This window comes from Pinus tabuliformis, chromosome 4_1 (genome assembly GCF_031772625.1).
Source record: "Pinus tabuliformis cultivar Carrire ecotype Pingquan chromosome 4_1, CPIR1, whole genome shotgun sequence".
Taxonomy (NCBI): domain Eukaryota; kingdom Viridiplantae; phylum Streptophyta; class Pinopsida; order Pinales; family Pinaceae; genus Pinus; species Pinus tabuliformis.
In genome coordinates this window covers 622,107,386-622,127,539 of record NC_142303.1, presented here as the reverse complement: position 1 = coordinate 622,127,539, position 20,154 = coordinate 622,107,386, and the positions used below count along the sequence as shown (strand labels likewise).

The following is a 20,154-nucleotide window of genomic DNA, read 5'->3' as shown; positions in this document are numbered from 1 at the left end:
CAGAGCCATGGGAAGCAGTACAAGAAGTAGCAGCGTAGTGGATGTTGGGCAGCAAGCCAAGCATCAGCACAAGTACTGACACTGAAGATCTGTGTGATGTTCAGTGGTGGAGCATTACTAGAGCACATTCCTCACTAAGAGGAAGTGTTGATTTGTGGTAGCATCGGACGTGTTTTAGCCATGAAAATTGATGGAGCGGCTATAGCACATGAGATCGCCAAGACCCAGAAATGGTTTAGGGAAATTCCACCCGGTTAGAGAGAAATTAAAATAATTAATATTTTTAATGGGGTTCCTAAGTCTAAACTTAGGAAAATTAAAATATTAATGGGTATTAATATAAATCTAGGTGAGAATGTTCTAAATGACATGGATCAAGCCAAATATAATCTTAGCCATTGATTAGGGACTTAATCTCAGCCATTGAAGATTCAACAAAAAAAATTTAAAAGGAGGCTTGAGGGTCAGTTGGAGATACACCAAGATTGATCAATGAGTTCGATTTTCTGGAGTGGGGTTTGTTGAGAAAATTCGAGCAAGTGATCTGTTGCAGCGAGGGGCAGTGAGTACATAGCAAAGAGGCAAAGATAGTCCCTGAGGGTCAGCGCAATGACTAAAGAGGCTAACATAGAGGCAGCAGGAGCCACACAGAAGCAGCTAGAGGCTGCGCAGAGGCTGAGGGGCCTGCGTGGGTGATGTAGAAGACCAGAGAGTTGACACAAAGAGGCAAAGGGCTAACGCAGAGGGTTCAGGATCTACGCTAAGACTAGCAGGGCTGACGCAGAGCCTAGGAGAAGCGTCAGAAGGATTTTCGTGGGGCAGGCTAGCTGAATAACTATCTCTAAGAAGAGTTATTACCGCTGTGTAACAATCTCTATTGGGTGAGCCAGTTCGGCACCCTAGTTGTACTCAAGAAATCTGCATAATAATAAAACCCTGAGAACTGTTGCACTGGTTTTCCCGCATTGGGTTTTTCTAGGGATGATTTTCCAAAAATAACAGTGTCCCTTGTGTGTTTGTCTCAGTGTTTCAGTTGATGATCTGTATATGAGTTAAGGTTGCATCTGTGTTTATTTTCAGTATTTATATTTATAAATAACTTGTTAATGTAATAAACAAGTAGGAGAATTTAAACCAGAAGATGCAATAGGGATTTCTAATGGGTTAGACTTGAAATTTCAACAATTGGTTAGTACAGGTCCGAGATTACAGGGTCCGAAGCTCGCGTGTGTTTCTAGGTTTTTGGGTCACAGCTGCAAGCTTGTCAAAGGGAATTTTCGACTATAGTCATAAGGTTGCAACCCCAAGGTAGCAATTGGAAGCTCTCAATCACACGCATACCTTGTCTTCCTTGTGGTTGGAACCTAAAAATTGCATTTTAAGTTGACTGGAGTTTTTCACCCGTTGACTGCAGAGTTCGACAATTATCTACAGACAATGACAGTTGATTACAGGTTCCTAAATTAGGGTTTTGATTATTGGCATGGTTGGGTCCATCTCATGGATATTATATAGCTGATTTTGTTGGATAGGTTTATGGTTGAAGATATGGATCATTGTACTTTCTCCTAACTGAATCTTTCAATGACAATCTATTAAGAAAAAAAATTTGAAAGGGTATTCCCCATAATGGGTTTTTCCCTAATCTCCAACCAATCTTGGTGTCTCTGTGTGTGAATGCTTTTCTTCTAGTGTTCCTTTATGTTCCACTGCAATTATGATGATATTGTTCTTCATTCATAGTTGCATATGTTGCCGAATAATGATATGATGATATGGGGTGAATTCAAATATGGAAATAATGAAATACAATTATCTAAGCAAAGAACAATCTAGCCCTAAGAAAAATTAATATGGTATCAGAGTTGGGCTTGTTACCCACCACTTTGTCGATGATATCCCTAGGAGAAAATTTTTCTCCAAGATGGTCCTCAACCGGCAGCGCCTTGCAGCCACCAACTAGCTTGTTGTGCCATTTCTCCGCCACCTGAGCCAGCCACGTGGTCCCTCGCCCATCTGCCATGATAGTATGTTTGAAGGTGGGCCTTCCGAACCTAAAGGTATGCCTTGTCATTTGGTAATTGAGTATTATAGTTTGCTTATCATGGACACTTATGGGTATAGATTAATGAGGGGATTCGATGGAAAGAATGGGCTAGGTCTATGCTTTTGTCCCCTAGACCTCTTTTTAGATGTTAACCTTGTACCCTAGTCCACAGGACCTCTTTTACTAACCCTTCGGCTTTAGGGATGGTATTACATGGGAAACCATGATTTTGGTTGCGTGTTCCCGCTCCTTCATCCATATATATATTACTCCTCTTCCGCTCATTATAACCCCATTCACCATTTCTCCCACCTAGGTCCACATTCCTCCACTTGGTCCACATAGGGTTAACCTCCCCCCTACCCTTGTCCACAACTTGGGTCAGGCCTGGAATGATGCCCCAGAGGTTGATGCAGTTGAAAAGAAAATAAAAGCATAATTGGTCATATTCAGCAGGAAAATGTACCACAAATTGCAAAAGATGGTCGAGACAAACACATTTAGCACATGGGCAAAATCTAATACATGAGCTCTACCCCATCATCACGGTCATCACCACGGTTCCTACAAGATCTATGAGCCTCCTCCATTATATAGGAACCCATGATTGTCCCAACCCTTGGTGGGCAATGAACTGCGGCCCAATGTTGCACGAAGCGGGGGCGAAGCGGAAGCGTTTTTTGGAAGCGGGGACGCAGAAGCGTCATTTTCCAAAAATCTAGGAAGCGAAGCGTCCGCGGAAGCGTCTGCTATATATATATATATATTTGCATTTATACTCAAAACAAACATCCCAAATAGCAAATTAATTGTAGAAGACATGAAAACATGCATATTTTTGCATAAATCAAGATAGATATAACATCCATTGTACATTAATGATTAATTATTCGAGCATCAACCATCTAGAATCTAGATTCTTCTCCTCTTGTCTAGCCTTTGCCTCTACCTCGATTGTCTAGGGATATTAGTCAACATTGCCCAATTTTGATCAAACTACCTAATTCAAGACTTAAAATATGGTAGAAAAAGCTTAACATGCTTGATCGATGATTTTGACTTGATTGAAAGGTAATTTTTTGCTAAGGGCGTGCCGCGTGACAAAGGAGTTCAACAATTAACACCACCAACACTAGGGTACATATAGGGCTTGGTGCTCTTGATTAAATGCTAATCGCATACCTTCATACTTGATATAATCTAATGAAATGCCACAATCCCATTGATCTTGAATTCCTGAAAACCGTTAAGTCTGCTGAATTTTGAATAGGATATGAAATTCTATTTTCTCCATATGAAGTCCAATGAGGCTGGAACCACTCTCAAACATCCTAAGTCATTTCATGGTAATGTTAAAAATTTAAGTAAAAGGATGAAGATAAAAATAAAGGAGAATGTCACTTTTACTTTAAGAATTTAACATTACCATGAGGGAACATCTGCTATATTTATATTTTTTTTTGCCTTCATTCGTCACCCTAACCCAAGGTGGACCCACCCCCAACAAGCAAACTCACCTAAAATTTAAAAAAAAATTGAAAAAAAAAATGATTTTCTACACACTTTTCCAGAAGCGTACGCTTCCTCCTCCGAAGCGCCACGCTTCCTCCTCCGAAGCGCCACGCTTCCTCCTCCGAAGCGCCACGCTTCTGACGCCCGAAGCGCCATACGAAGCGCGCTTCGACGCTTACGTACCACGCTTCCGAATTTCCAGGAAGCGGCAAAAAATTCGGAAGCGGCGCTTCCGAATTTCGGAAGCATGCCTCTGGCCAAGCTTCCTAGGCGCTTCCGTACGGGACACGCTTCGGGGCTTGGAACCGTGGCGGGGTGGGGGGGGCGCTTCGTGCAACATTGGAACTGCCCCCCTTAGAAGGGGGTATCCACTGCTATATCTCACACATCATGTTGTTACCCCTTAAGCCCAGAGCAGTTAATTAAAGAAAAATCATAAAAGGAAAAAGGCATATAAAGAAAGGTGGAAAAATCAAGGTCAGGGCACCTCATGTACCACAATTGCTCCCTCCTATACGTTATATACCCAAGTGTGGTCTTCCCCTTTACTAGCTACCCTTGTACCACAGCATGTGGCCTAGGGTTGTCACTTTTCATTCCCTACTCCATTCATCCCTCTACCACACGCCACCACCTTCAATAATCATCTTCATCATATGAGTTGTCCCAAGGGGAACTTTGGCCCTACTTGCCAATTTTAACACAAGCCCACCAAACTAGCTAATAAACAAAATAACAAGCCTCTCAAGAGGTTGAATTATCAATAATACATGTCGTTAGGCCCTCTAAGAAGCCTAATGAAGTCCATAAGTGCCATAATGATGAATAGGACTCCCAAAAGTAATGGACAAGGGGTTGGCCCATTATTCTCCACATAATAAACTTGTGGTGCTCCCAATGAGTGTGAGGGCACACAAGTGACCTCGTGGGTCTCCAAGTAAATCAAAGATGCTTGTAGACCATCTGTAAGGGCTCAGATGATGGTGTATGTGATGCCACATCAGCATACAAGTCCTGGGTCATCTAGCAAGTGCTTGGTACAACTATGGGGATGGTTGGACAAAGGTGAACCAGGTGCATCGTCCTTGTCCAATAAGTGAATCTCGAGCAATCTTTGAACATCTCTAAGGATCCATGGAGTTTTGTCTACCATTGTGGAGGACCATGGCTCTCAACACACACCCCACATGTGCCAATGTAGCCCTCTAGACGTTAGGATCCCGTATAGGGACACCAAACCCAAAATAGAGACCACCTGATATCATGCATAAAATCCAATGTGTCCCCTAGCTTTCCAGTACAACAAATCATCAAGGAAATCGAGTAAAAGATCTTACAAACCATGGAAAATAGGTGGGCACTTCATAATGGCATGCCCTTCCATAGTGGGCTTTGGCATGTGCTAATATCTCCAAGCTCCAAATGGGGTTAACCAAGTATCCTATTAGGTGGTTTCTACTTCTAAAGGGGATAGTATGTCTAAGGTACATCCTTTAAAGGGTGGTGTCATGTGATAAAGAGATGAATGGAGTAGGGAATGAAAAGGGGCAGCCCTGGGCCACATGCTAGGGTACGAGGGTAGCTAATAAAAGGGGAGCCCACACTTGGGTATATAATGTATAGAAGGAAGCAATCGTGGTATATGAGGTTTCCTGACCTTGAGTTTTCCACCCTTCTTTATATGTCTTTTCCTATGATTTTTCTTTAATCAACTGTTGGGGCTCAAGGGATAAGAGCATGATGAGCGAGATATAGCAGTGGATACCTCCTTTAAGGTAGGACGATTCATTGCCCGCCGGGGGTTGGGACAATCATGGGTTCCTACATGATAAAGGAGGCTCATCTATGGCTTGTAGGAACCAGGTTGATGGCCATGATGATGGGGTAGAGCTCATGTATTGCCTTTTTCCCATGCGCTAAATGTGTTTGTCCCAGACATCTTTTGCATTTTGTGGTAATTTTTCTTGATGAATGTGGTCAATTATGCTTTTACTTTTCTTTTCAACTACATCAACCTTTGGGGCATCATTCCAAGCCCGACCCAAGGTGTGGGCAAGTGGAAGGGGTAGGCTAACACTATGTGGACTCAGGTGGGAGAAATGATGAATGGGGTTATAATTAGGGGAATGGGAGTAATAAATATGGATGAGGGAATGAGACCACGCAACCAAAGTCAAGGTTTCCCATGTAGTACCATACCTAAAGCCCAAAGGTCAATAAAAGAGATCCCACGGGACTAGGGTCCAAGGTTAACATCCAAAAGAGGTCTAGGGGACAAGAGCACAAAACTAGCCCACTCTTTCCGCTAAATCCCCCCATTAATCCATGGCTATTAGTGTCCATGATAAGCAAACTACAATACTCAATTACCAAATGACAAGGCATACCTATAGGTTCGAGAGACCCACCTTCAAACATGTGATCATGACAAATGGATGAGAGACCACATGGCTGGCTCAAGTGGCAAAGAAATGACACAATGGGCTAGTTGGTGCCTACAAGGGGCTGCTAGTCCTTGGAAAAAAAAAAATCCTAGGGATATCACCCACAAAATGGTGGGTAACACAACCTTCGAGATATTTGCATGTGATGAACAATTTTTTATCTGAGATATTCATCCTATGATATGTGACTGCGTGGATGTACTGATGATGTTTGGGATCGTTATTGATGAGCACATCTCGGTGTTGCCTTAGTATGAGATCTACCATGATATTTTTGGATGAAAATTTTGTAGCTTTAACCACTGTCAAGGTTGGGTACAATGTTGCTAGCATGGATAGTTGTGAGGCAAGTTGAAGAAGCTCTTTGTAGAGTTGTTTGAGCAGGTTCTGGATATGACAGGGATACATTGCAATAATATTGAGCGAGATCCGATTGGCAGAGAATCTTGTATATAGCTAGGACTAAGATGTCTTCATATATTGAGACAATGTTGTTGTAAGAGACAAGCTTGGGCTTATGGTTGCTACCTCTGTGGAGGGAGGATGAATAAGGTATTCTTTTTGTGATATATATTTATTCTAATATAATATTTGATTTGATATCCTACATGTACAAGAGACTGCAACTATTGCAACATGATGATTAAGTCGATACAAGATATGAGCACGACGATATGTTTCTGATCTATAGAGAACAGGACTGATTGAGAACACTGAGCTAGCTCTTCCCCCCTTTCTGAGCTCCCAGGGTGAGGAATTGAGATGTAGGACTCCTGGGGTTGAGGGATCTTTGAACAATAGGGTCGTAGATGTTGCTCCCCTATCTATTACCCATAGGATTGGAGATGTTTCTCCCCTATCTTGGTCTTTGTAGAGTATACCCTAGTTGGCATCATACCCATAAGCAGGGCTTGTTGGGAATACCGATCCAAGTTTGGCCAATGGGTTCAGAGAGTACTTGGGGGTGTACAACCCAAGCTGATTATGGTGCAAGTGTTCTACCACATGACTCTTGATGGTCATTATTGGGAAGACTGGTGGGCAATAGGATGGGTTGAGATGTGCTCCCCTATATTACCGCTCAAACTAGCAGAGGACCTAAAAGGGGCACTTGCTAGGTCAAGAGCAATAATTAAGCTAAAGCCTAGTGTCACCACAACTAAAGCTTCCTACTCTTTACGGATTTTCACCGATGGGAGGAGAGTCGATATATAGAGAATCACTTATAAAGGATAGGTCAACTAGATGGGTGTGATGTGATCTCAGGGACCCTTTCCTAGGGGAGGCTCAACTTTCAAGAATGGGACTTGCTTGCTTCTTAAACAAGGTACAAAGTTTTCTAGGAGAGGGCGATGAGGATTTATGGACTCGTTTTTAGGAATATGCTTTGTAAATGGGTTTCCCAATCCCTAAAATCCTGTTGAATTTGACTTCCAAAGAAGTTCTTGAAGGATTAATTTTTCAAAGGTATGGGACCACATGGGACCAAGTGGACCCAACCTAGGTTAAGGGGAGGGAGTTTAGCAACCAATGATGATCTTAACGCAGACAAGGAAGGGGAAAGGATCAAAACAAGAGTTTTCACTTAGAGGTGTTAGATTGATCATATGAGGTACTAGCCTAGGGAACACCAGGGCAAAGTTTGATCTCAGAGCTAGGGCTTGGGATATCCCACAATCCCACCATCGAAATTTCTTCAAATTTGGAGGAGACCTTGGTGAGATACCAGCGCAGTAGGCACTAGGAGATCGAACTTTTTCTATGGCTACTTTGTCAGGAAAGCGATGCCCTAGGTGGCCCAGCATGGCTAGACCTAGAATGAAGAGGGGAAGGTGAAGAAAAATGGTTCTTTGAGCGACCACCTATTGATAGACCAGTGCTTAATCCACTGGGGAGAATGGAATCTAGGAGAATGATGAGAAAGGACTTCGTTTCTCGGTCAAGGAGGCCCAAAGAATACTTTTCTTGGCGTTTAGGGAAAGAAGAAGTGACCTTAAAGATTTATACTTTGCTTTGCAAAAAGAGATGGCTTATCAAGATAAATTCAAAGGTAGAATTATCCCTAGGAGATTGCATTCAACATTACATGGCCCATACATTGAGAGATGATATATAGAAACAATAAACAAGGTCAAGGGATTTAGAGTGAAGCTTCAAACAGAGGGTCTTGACCAAGTGAGGGAGAAGAAAAGGATCAAGGAGATAAGATTTGACTTTAATGTTTAATGTAATGATCCTTGAAGAAGGCACTAAAAAAGTGAGATCTAGGGAGAATGGTTCTTGAAATAGGGCTTGGCAAAACTTGAGATTCAACTGTAAGAATGGCTTCAAACTTGGAGGACCTTCCAGGACACACCACCACAATTCTAGACCAAGTTTCATCACTTTTGGATGGCTACAATTGATTTTATGTGATGCCCTGGGAGACACTAGGGTTAACATTTTTTTTAAAGGAAAAGGAGGTAAGAAAGATTTTTGTTTTGGTGATCACATAGGACTAGACCAGTGCCTAGCCTATTGGGAGAATGGAGTTAAGAATGAGACTGATTCAATGTCTTCGCTCTATCAAGGAGCCTAATTGTAGCTTCGCATGCCCTAGTGAAGTAGCTACCCAGCTACAACAAGGATTTATACTTCGACATGCCAAATGAATGGAGTTTTAGGGTTAGGTTTCAAAGACAATCCCTAGGAACATTCGTTTTCCTTGCCCAATGAATCATACATGCAATAGATTAAGACTACAAAGTGATTTCAGATTTTCGCATAATTTAGAGCAGAAGCAGCTTCGTGGTGCAGTATTTCATACATTAAACATTTAATGAAAATTTTGCGTAAACGCGAAACTTACATGGTAGAAAAAATTTATCAATCCATTACATTTGCAAGAGAGAAGCTCCAAAACATAATAGCATCAACCCAAACATCAAAATACATTCATGAATCTCCAATTTGTCCTCCAAGAGCTATAGCAAAATTCTCAAGAAGGGATAATGATCCAAATCCAAGTGATGATCAAATGAAATTATCATCACATCAATATATAACCTCCCTAAGGGGTTAGATTTGCCTAATTAAGCCTAATAATGCCCCAACTAATAAAAGAAATAATGTGCAAAAATAACATTACTTGGTGACAAGCCCAGCAAGATAGCTCCATAATACAAAAATATGTCTCTCAAGAAGGCAAAATGATAGGTACAATAGGTCGAAGGACCATTAAAGAGGCCTAGTAGAGCCCAATGAGTGCCAAGATGAATGAATGAGCTCCAAACATAGTGATAAAGGGGGTGGCCCCATGATATCCAAGCAAATGACTTGTGGTGCCCCCAAGTGGCATGGGGGCACAAAACATCCTCATGGGTCTCCAAATGGAATTAACAAGCATGTATCCCATATGTAAGGGCTGGAAGAATGATGCAAGCAATCCCATTGTCTTCCATGGCAAGATACATCCTCATCTGGGGCCTAGATCAGTTGCCAAGTTTGTGGTGCAAGAGTGTAGCCGGTTGGGCAGGTGGTCAAGGTGCATCATCAGCGTCAAATAGGTGGAATACTAGCAAGCAATGAATAGAACTAAGGGATCCCCTGAAGTGGAAATATACTCTGTTTTATGGTGGAGGTCCATGGCTCTCAAGCTCACCCTACAAATGCCAATATGACCCTCTAGAGGGCTTGGACCCCTTATAGGTAGACCAAACCCAAGAATAAGACCTACCTGCAATCTTGTATAAGATCCAATTCATCCGCTCACCTTCCAGTACAACCAAACATTAGTGCAATTGAGTAAATGAGCTTACAAATCATGGATCCAAGTGGACATTTCAGTGGCATGCCCTTCCATAGTGGGTTTTAGAACATACAAGTGTCTCCAAGTTCAAGAAAAAAGTTAATCAAAGACCCTATTAGGTGGTTTCAGCCTTTAAAGGGAGTGACATGTCCATGGTACATCCATCAAATGGCAGGTGGCACGTGATATAATGACGGAATGGAGTGGGACATCAATAGACGGCTCCAAGCCACGTGCCACAGTACACAGATAGATATAATAAGGGAAGCCCACACTTGGGTGTATGAATGTAGGATGGAACAATCGTGGTACATGAGTTACCCCAGCTTTTGTTTTTCGACCATTCTTCATATGCCTTTTGTCTTTTATTGATTTTTCTCTTATAACAGCTTAGGGCTCCGAGGATGAGAGCATGATGTGTACGATATAGTAGTGAATACCCCCTTAATGTGGTGCAGTTCATCACCCACTAGACATTGGGACAATCATGGGTTCCTTAATGATGTAAGGGGTCGATATGATGGGCCCTAGGAACCAGGGTGATGGCCATAATGATACGGGTAGAGTAAGCAACAAAACTGATAGTTTGTAGACTTGAATGTAAAAATACACGAGGTATTTGTAATAATAGTTTATTATATATAAAAATGTATAAGTGATCAATGTTACAATGAGGACCCGCCTATATCTACCTAAGCAAGTGTCCTTTCGTGACTAAAGACATGCCTTTTCACTTATCTTAACGACTATTTAACACAACCAATATTCGATTATTTAATATTTACATTAATTTTAATTATCTCAATTGTTATGAATTATATTCATAGCATAGCCCTTTCCTTCAGAAGCTTTGTCCTTAAAGCTTTAATGTTGTCGCATTTCTTCACTTAGTGTCTGTCGTCTCGATGTCTACAATCTAGTCATCGTTTCATCATGTAGCTCATCAGTAATATTCCCTAGGATTTTTTTTCATTAATACTGATATTTTTAATATAATTTTTTTTTATAAATATATTTTTTTAATTTATTATAATTTTTTTTAAAGGATAGGAATTTTATATATTTTAATTTCTACTAACGTTAATATAGACTTTGTTTCTTAAATATAATCACAATCTAACAAAGATTTTAGCGTCGCGCCTTGCACATATTTATAAAGGCACAATCAGCAAATACATTAAAAACAAATGACCAAATTCTTTTTTTCCAGGTTCAAATTCTAATAGAAGTCGTTTCAAGACAAGGGAGAGTGCCTCTCGTTCTTCTCACAAATGTAACATATTGTAATCCATAGTGTGAACACTACTTTGGTAACAAGAGATGCGGGCTGCTTTTCAAAGAGACTCAGTTATGCAACCCTTAAACCCTGATTCTCGCACGAGAGAATCAATTGTCTGCTTCTTTGTCCAACCCTGTTGTAGAGCAACTTCCGGCAAGAATGTTACCTTATGTGTTGTATTATCATTTGGATCACTAAACTCAATAATGATACCATGCTTTCCGATATCCCAATCCAAATAATTGGCGGCCACCTCGTAATCTGTCAGGATAGACACTGTGCATTCCAACTTTAGAATTTACGCAGCCTCTATAGGTGGGAAGCAGATATCACGTAGGGAACTTTCAAGCGCGTAGTTTTTCAACCCATTATAAAGACTGTTAGCATCAAGTGAAAAGACACATCCTCTCAGACTGGGTTTCCCACCATCAACTTTTTCCCATGTGACAAATAATGGATGTTGGCCATCGTCAAAGGCAGGAGGAGGCATACGCTTGCCGGTGTAATGAGCCACTAAAGTGTTGAAGCAGTACACGACCATTTCTTTGCTTGCAGACACCGTCTCAAATCCCCTTATTGAATTATTTTTTTTACAGATGAAAGGTATGTGCAAAAATAACAGAAAAACAATCCCTTGACCTGTGGCACAATGGGTGACTCGAACGTCGGATCGATTCGCGAAACGTTGGCTCGATTGGCGGCTCACGCATCAATCTGATGCGACAATTGATTGGTCGAAGCGGCATGACCGCTGCATGTTCCAAACCTCCGTCCATCTCGACAATGGGTTGCTCTAAAGGTTGGGTGTCCTCCATGACCAGAGTTTCGATGCCCTTTGCCATAGAAAATTGGACAAGTGGAAGCAATATTGTTATTTTTATTCACTTGCTCCTCCGAAATTGTTATGTTATGCGGCTGCTGAACAATGTCTATGCCATCATAATCTAATAAGATAAAGAGTGATTCTAGGTCACAACCAATTTCTTCTATCTCATTATCCTCTAATAAGCGCAAGGCCAAATCTATCTCACCACCAAGTGCTTCTTCAATGTGATTATGAGAGTCCAGTAACAGTTCGTCTGAGAGGCTTACGCTATCGTTTTCAGAATCCGTTGAATTGATATTATTGGATGGTGAGCGGGTTGAGGAAGTTGACCTTCTTCCACCCTGCTCACTCTAGGTTCTTTGTCGTCTTGACCCGCTTCCTCTGTGGTATTCCATCTTGATATATTTCAAAAATGAATTGATGTTTTCAAGTATTTTGGACCTAATTTTATCTAGCACCTTCTTGGTGTTCTTATTTTCTTGTTCCTCAAGATAGTCTTCATTCACATCAAGACCAATTGAAACTTCAGAGATTTCCACCTCTACACTTGGAAATGTGGAAGAAACCCCAAATTCTGAGTATAGCATACTAGCATCCCCATCACTTTCAGATACATTATACACAGATTTGTTTTCAATGTGAAATGCAACAAGATAAAATGAATTTGCAGATTCAATGGCTATTGAATTGAGCTCAAAATCTAGAAGAATTGCAAAGCTATCTAGATTCTCAGATATGGTAGTGGTTGTAGAATCATGCAGTGGAATAGATACCACATCATTGTTGTCAGTAACTGGCACCACCTTAATTGGACCCAATTCAGGCTCTTTCAGTTCCACTTTTTGAATGGAGACAGCCATAGCAAAAATACTCACATCACCCTCACCACCTTCAAATCTCAGACCGTTAGTTTCCTCATGAAGAAGAAAGAACTGGTTTGTACCTGCAATCTCATGCAGTTTGCTTGAAACTTTTGCATCTTCCTCATTGTTATGATATTGTTCATCTTCTTCCCCTGCTTTTCCTAGTTTCGTTTCTTCATTATCGCTATTGTTTTCCTCTGCATAACTTTTCTTTAGACATGTTGAAACTTCTGCACATGATTTTTCTAATCACTAAACGCTTCTTGAATTTTACTAAACTGCTCAACGCATTCAGGATGTGAACATAATGCCACATTGTGCGGCGAACAATGTTCAAAGACCCGCATGATTATATTGTGTGCCATGGCTCTGATACCACTAAAGCAACAAAACTAATAGCTTGTAGACTTGAATGTAAAAATACACAAGAGGTATTTGTAATAATAATTTATTATATATAAAAATGTATAAATGATAAAAGTTACAATGAGGACCCGCCTATATAGGTGTCCTTTCGTCACTGGCATGTCTTTTAGACATGCATTTTCACTTAACTTAATGACTATTTAACATAACCAATATTTGATTATTTAATATTTACATTAAATTTAATTATCTCACTTGTTATGAATTATATTCATAACATAGGGCTCATCTTTGGCTTTTGCCCACGTGTTAAATTTGTATGTCCCAACCGACTTTCGCATATTATGGTACATTTCCTTATGAGAGTGGCCAAATTATGCATTTTCCTTTCTTTTTAGCTACAACAACCTCAAAGGCATCGTTCCAAGCCTGACCCAAAGTGTGGACAAGGGGAGGGGGAAGGCTAACTCCTTGTGGACCCATTGGACAAATGCGGACCCAGATGAGCGGAAGGGAGTAATTATATGGTGTCGAGAAGTGGTACCATGCAACCAAAATCGGGGTTTTCCATGTAGTGTCACTCCCAAAGCTAGTAGCCAATAAAGGAGATCCCACGGGACTAGGATATAAGGTTAAACATCAAATTGGACAGAAGAGACAAGAGTTCAAACCAAGCCCACTCTTTCCGCCGAATCCCCCCACTAATCTGTGCCCAAAAGTGTCCATAATAAGTAAACAAAAACACCCAATTGCACAATGAAAATCCATACCTTTGGGGTTGGAAGGCCCACCTTCAAACATACAATCATAACAGATGAGCGAGGGAGCATATGGTTGGCTCAAGTGGCAGAGATAGTGGCACATCGAGCTATCTGGTGGCTGCATGGGGTTGTTGGTTGTCCATTGAGTACCATCTAGGAGAAAAAAAAATTGCTATGGATATTACCCACAGGCGGTGGGTAATAAGGCCCACTCGACTTCCATCAACACAATCATAACCCAAGCACCCCCAAGCCAACTCCAAACCTCCATAGAAGAATCCAAATTATACTTTGTTTTCTAGGGCTCGATGCCCTCCTCCAAGATATATAACACTCCTCCTATGTAGGATATTCTCCAAGAAAGCAACCATGTATTATCAAAAGAGATGATATACATATGAGGCTTGAGTGTTGTATTTATACCATTCATGTATGTAGGATGTTCTCTCGAAGATTATGGTACCATGTAAGTAGGAATGCATTCCCCAAGAGGGTGATTGAACCTACATATCAAAGTGGACTAGGATGGCCTTAGTCACACGTATTAGTACAATAAAAGAATAAAGTATGGCCATACCCACAGGTGGTGGGTAATGAGGCCCACTCGACTTGCATCAACACAATCACAACCCAAGCATCCCCAAGCCAACTCCAAACCTCCATAGAAGAATCCAAATTATCCTTTGTTTTCTAGGGCTTGATGCCCTCCTCCAAGATACATAACACTCCTATGTAGGGTATTCTCCAAGAAAGCAACCATGTATTATCAAAAGGGATGATATACATATGAGGCTTGAGCAGTGTATTTATACCATTCATGTATGTAGGATGTTCTCTCGAGGATTATGGTACCATGTAAGTAGAAATTCATTCCCCAAGAGCGTTATTGAACCTACATATCAAAGTAGACTAGGCTGGCCTTAGCCACGCCTATTAGTACAATAAAAGAATAAAGTATGGCCACACAGATTAGTACAAGTACACTAATCATACATATCAATGTGGTCTGTCCACATGTACAAATTACACCAACAATTGCATCATTTCCAAAGAGAATAACCATACCTAATACGTTTGCAATTATCTTTCAATCCTAAGCCTCACCAGTAAAAAAAATATCAAAATTAAACTACTGCATTTAAAACTTATGTTACTATAAATGTCCACATTTTCCTTAAAAGCAGCTATTAATATCAATGATATACAGTAATAAAACTTGTGTATAACTATAGACTCTAGAATCCATCTATATTTCATCTTTCAATATCAATAAAGATTTCAGTTAATAAAAGAAATCTCTCTCAAATCCCCTTCTTAGTGAGGTCTCTCTCTCTCTCTCTTGTGGCAATCTTCGAAAAAAAATTAGCAGTATGTGGGAAAGATTAAAGAAACATTGGGACATTACAAATACAAACTAGTTGGTCAAGACATTCTTTGCTTTCTGCTTTTATATCAGTTAGCATGTTAAATTGATCCAAACTGAAAACAAATTTATCTCCCAGGATATTGAGCATTTTCTTAAACTTACAAAGAAATAGATTACTGAGAAGAGAAGGCCAGCTGCACCCGATGTGATACACATGAAGCTGAATGTATAGAGAGCCTTGTTTAAAGGCATTCCTGTCAAAAACAAAGAAAGATACATATCAAATTTCTACCCAACAAAATCAGAATTAAGCATCATCATAAATTCTAAATGTATTATCTCTGATCCTTTTTATGCTAAAATGATCGTATTATCTATTAAGTCATCAGGAGCTTACCCAATACATCCAGGAATATTCCAAATAATATAAGTACTAAAGAGGAGATTATCCAATTTAAAATCCTCTCTCTGTGTTCCTGTACATAATCAGAGACAAGAGCATTGATGAAGAGACTAATCACAGCATAACTAGCAATACTGCTTTTAATTAGTAGTCCTAAGAAAGCCTATACAGCACACTTTAATGCCTATTACAACAATCAATACACAATTGTTTAGTATAAATCTGGTACAGGGATGACTAGAAAAACATAAAAAGTGAGTCAAATACAAGTCATCTTGCAGTTTCATGGTTAATAAGTTATAACAACAAATAGAAATTTCAGTCTAAATTGAAAAGTGTATTAATGTCCTTGTATAACCAAAGTCACAATAAATGGGACTTGTTACCCCTCATTTCAACAGGGGTACATACAGATTTTTTTTCACTCATAACACCATTGTAAGCCTCGGGATGCAAGTTAAAGCCTTGTAGGCAACGTGAGTCTTTGTATTGAGATGTCCTAGACCTATTAGGGTCGGCCATGGTCGGTCCCATTGGTTCCCGCTCTTAGCTCCTTTTGTCCTAGATAGGATTGGAGGACTTGGAGTGGATCACATTGGAACTCATGGTTTATGGGAGAATCTCTAACGAAATAGATATAACTTCCCTGATAGATGCATATCCAACAACAGGAGCAAATGCCTCCTCATAATCTACTCCCTCCTTCTAGGAGAAACCCCTCACTATTAACATTGCCTTATACTTCTCAACTCTGCCATCAGCTGCATGCTTGATCTTATAGATCCATCGAGAATTTACAATTGACTTCACCTCAAGCCTTTGTACCAGTGTTGATAATATCGGTATCGGGAAAATATCGGTGAGGGTCCGGAAAATATCTTATCGGCAATATCGGCGAAAATATCGGCAAATATCGGCAAGCATAAAAAATGCATAATATATTCATTTTTTTCAGATTTCTAAACATATAAAGCAATAACAACATGAACTAAACACATTGGCACATAAATATGAAGAAGGCATTGATATATATGATGTCAAATAGAAATGATACATCAAACTTCAAAGGCGATACCAAATCCTCAGGTAGGCTGAATATTTCAGACAATTTAAGAACAATTTCTAAGAGATTGCATATGTGCATATAGTTACTCATAATGTGGAATAAAGTTAGTGCTACATGTCTTGAAGGCTTAGAGGGCTAGGTATAAGAGCTATTCATATTTCAAAGCTTCACCACCGATACTTAAGACTCTGTTATAACTTATGATATATTTTATATGCTCAGAATACAGTTACACCATGGTGGTTACATGCAGATATGCCAGTTACAGTCAACCAGGTCTCCAAGTTGCTGGACTTCACATGACTGAGCATCAGTCACCAAACTGATGATGCAATGGTTCTGTTCCTTAGCATCAACCGCAATCTCCTCAGGCCACAGTCAGTTAGTCACTATATCCCAGGCTGCTGAGTCTCAAGTCATCAAGTCTCAACTTATATGATTATGCTTTATTCTACGATATATTAGATATTATATTATTTTAGGAATAAAATGCAGCCTTCTTAGCAGCCTTACAAAAGCCAAAAACGAGCTCTTCAGTAAGATATCACACCCAGGTAGATAAGATAGGATAGGATAAATGTATTAATGCCAACAAACAGGTCAAAGGGACTGTCGTTTTCGTTGAAGAGAAGAAACATTAAAATATTAGTGATAAACAGATCACATAGCGTGCAGAGTTAAGAGTCCAGACGTAACGTATAATGTAAGGCATATATTGAAGGTATAAGAGCATATATTGAAGGCATATATTGTAAGGCATATGCCATATATTGAAGGTACCTGTATCAGCAGCAACCTTCCAGCGCCCCTCAAACGAAAACGACAGCACCCCTCAAACCCCAATGGAAAACGACAGCGCCCCAATGGAAAACGACAGCGCTCCTCAAACCCTCGGGCCTCCTTCGCAGCAACCTTCCAGCGCTCAGAAGATCATTAAAAACCAAAATGACTAAACAGAAAGCGCAAAAATTCATTTATACAGCCCGCGCGGAATTTTTTTAACCGCAGCCGCGATATTTACCATCGTCGCGCGATTTTTTGGAAAATATCGCCGAAAAATCGGATTTCTCGCGCGATTTTCAAAATGGGAAAATAGCGCGATATTTTCCGGCCGATATCTCGTTTCGCAGAAAATCGCGCGATATTTACGAATATCGCCGAGATATCGGCGATATTATCAACACTGCTTTGTACTATCTCCCACACATTGTTCCTCATGATGGAACTATACTCTTCCACCATGGCATCCCTCTAGACCTATTGATCTGTTGCCTCAAAAGTAGAAGGCTCGGACTTACTAATGCTAATCATCGTTGCCAAATAGCTAGAAAATATAGTTGCTGTTCTACTCTCCCTAAAGGTCTTGCTAAGAGGCTACACATGCTCCTTTGCATCCCTTAAGCTCTGTTCGGCCCATATCGGCCTTCTCTTAGTATAACTCAAAGGAACATCTCGCTCCTCCTCCTTATCAGAAGGTTGTGCCCCTACTACTAGTCCCTGCTCAACCTTTGGACCTTCTCACTCCAAATCCTCTACTGCTATTCAATCTGTCCCATGTGACTTCCTAAAGGTCCTACCCTCTTTAAATCTGACATCCCTTCTGATAATTTTCTTCCTCCATCCTAGGATGTAGACCTTATTTTCGAAAATTGGCAGTCGAGGGAGCAATTCCCTCGTTGGAGAAGCCCAACAAACCCTAAGGAGACCCTACTAGCCCTTGGAAGAATTAAATTTGCACATGGAAAAATATTATTTTTGTTGTTGGACCAAGTCAATACAAAATGTACAAGTCAGCCTAAAGGAGAAATCTGACCTCCTCTACCACATATAAATACACCTCACTTAGCATCACTTGGAAGCATCACATCACAAAACTTACCTTCATTTGATTGTTTCGTACACTTTTGGAACTGCAAGGCCGAGTTCACACGTGCAAAGGAGAGAGGGAAATCTTGTTGAGCAGCGTTGACTTCTGTTATTGGGACTGTTTGACAAGCATTAACTTGGAGGAATTTGGCTTCATCTAACTTGGTTTAGGATCCATTTTCGGAGGCCGAGTTGACTAGGACTTTAACCGAAGTTTTCTGGGCATGTTGACTACCTTTGACTGCAGACTTGAGCAGGGTTTGACCGTAGGTCATGTTGTCACCCTCTACAAAATGTGTTTTCAGCTATTAAAAGAGGGAAAAAGAGTAGAGAGGATTGCAGCCATCTTCCAAGCCACAAAAGCACTCAAAGCTAAATCGGACCGCCACCAATGCATAGTGCTCGGAATTAGCTTTCCAACGGTATATGGAACTCCTCAAATGGACTCTGGAATCAAAGTTAGATCAGATTGAAGTTACCCTTGAAAAACCAGAGGGCAAAGAGAAAATGCCTAAGGGTAAAATCCCAGGTCCCGGCATATTGGCGATCCCGCATATTGGTGATCGGAGGTCTAGGGTGCAACGCAATAGCAGAAGCATTTCGCCAATATGCGAATAGTGATCCCGCACATCGAAGATCCAAGGCATCAGAGCATCAAGAGATCAGTGCATCGCAATCAGCGATCAAATAGGTGACACCCTTTCAAAGTTGCGATATCGCATAGAGTTCTGATTGCGATTAAATTCACTAGGATTTGAGCCTCTAGCGTTAAAGCATCAAGAATGCCTTGAAACATTTAGCAAAGGAAATCAATCGCAAAACAAGAAGAGGGTTGACCTTTTCTCTCTCCTCAAGGGGGCCACGTGGCTAAACATCATTGGTTCCGATACATGAAACTTGGCAGCATATGGTTGGTTCTGATAAGGGACACGGACCAGCTGATGTCAACATGACGTGATGGTATAGTGGACACGTGGTAAGCAAATTTGACATTTTGAAAGGTCATAAGGGGCCAAAACAAGGTGACACATGGCAGAGGATGACGTCACATCGACGATCGACAATGGGAGAATTAGTATTGTCACTCTTCGTGAAACCTTCGATTGTGATCCATCAATAAAAGGGTTCCGACAGAGACGCTGGCACGCAGTCACATAAAAGGTCAAAGATCCAAGGGCTTAGCGCAAAGGGTGATCGGCAATCGGTGATCAGCAAAACAACGCATCAATCCATAGTGAAACCTCCAATTGTGATGTTCCAATAAGGGAGCTCCGATTTCATGCTAGTGCATGGTCTAGAACAACTTAAAGGACCAGGGGCGCCTAACCATTTACAAAGGAAAATAGTCCATGTACAAGAGTCTAAAGGCCCTAGCACCTTAAGGCTAAGTACCTAGTCATAGCCCCCGGTCATATGACGAAAAAGTACTAAAAGGGCTCAAAGCAAAAAGGGCCTAAGGGGATCACAACTCGTTGTTTCGCAATGTTTGGCAATGTTAAGTGCCCATACCTAAGAATCCTCGATATCACACCATGGTTATTTTATGATGCGGGTTGCATTCCAAAAAC

The 20,154-nt window shown here is 40.7% G+C and overlaps 1 protein-coding gene and 1 pseudogene across 1 annotated transcript in view; both read right to left on the bottom strand.

Moving 5' to 3' along the window:
- Positions 1 to 20,154, bottom strand: part of LOC149177557 (uncharacterized) — a 367,210-nt gene that overhangs the window by 21,581 nt on the left and 325,475 nt on the right. The window contains exons 10-11 of the mRNA XM_089420162.1: positions 15,649 to 15,727; positions 15,414 to 15,505 (exon numbers count right to left, since the gene is read on the bottom strand). Of these exons, the coding sequence (XP_089276288.1) occupies positions 15,414 to 15,505; positions 15,649 to 15,727 (171 nt within the window). The remainder of the gene's footprint in view (positions 1 to 15,413; positions 15,506 to 15,648; positions 15,728 to 20,154) is intronic.
- On the bottom strand, positions 11,003 to 11,911 carry LOC149177558 (uncharacterized protein At2g38710 pseudogene; annotated as a pseudogene).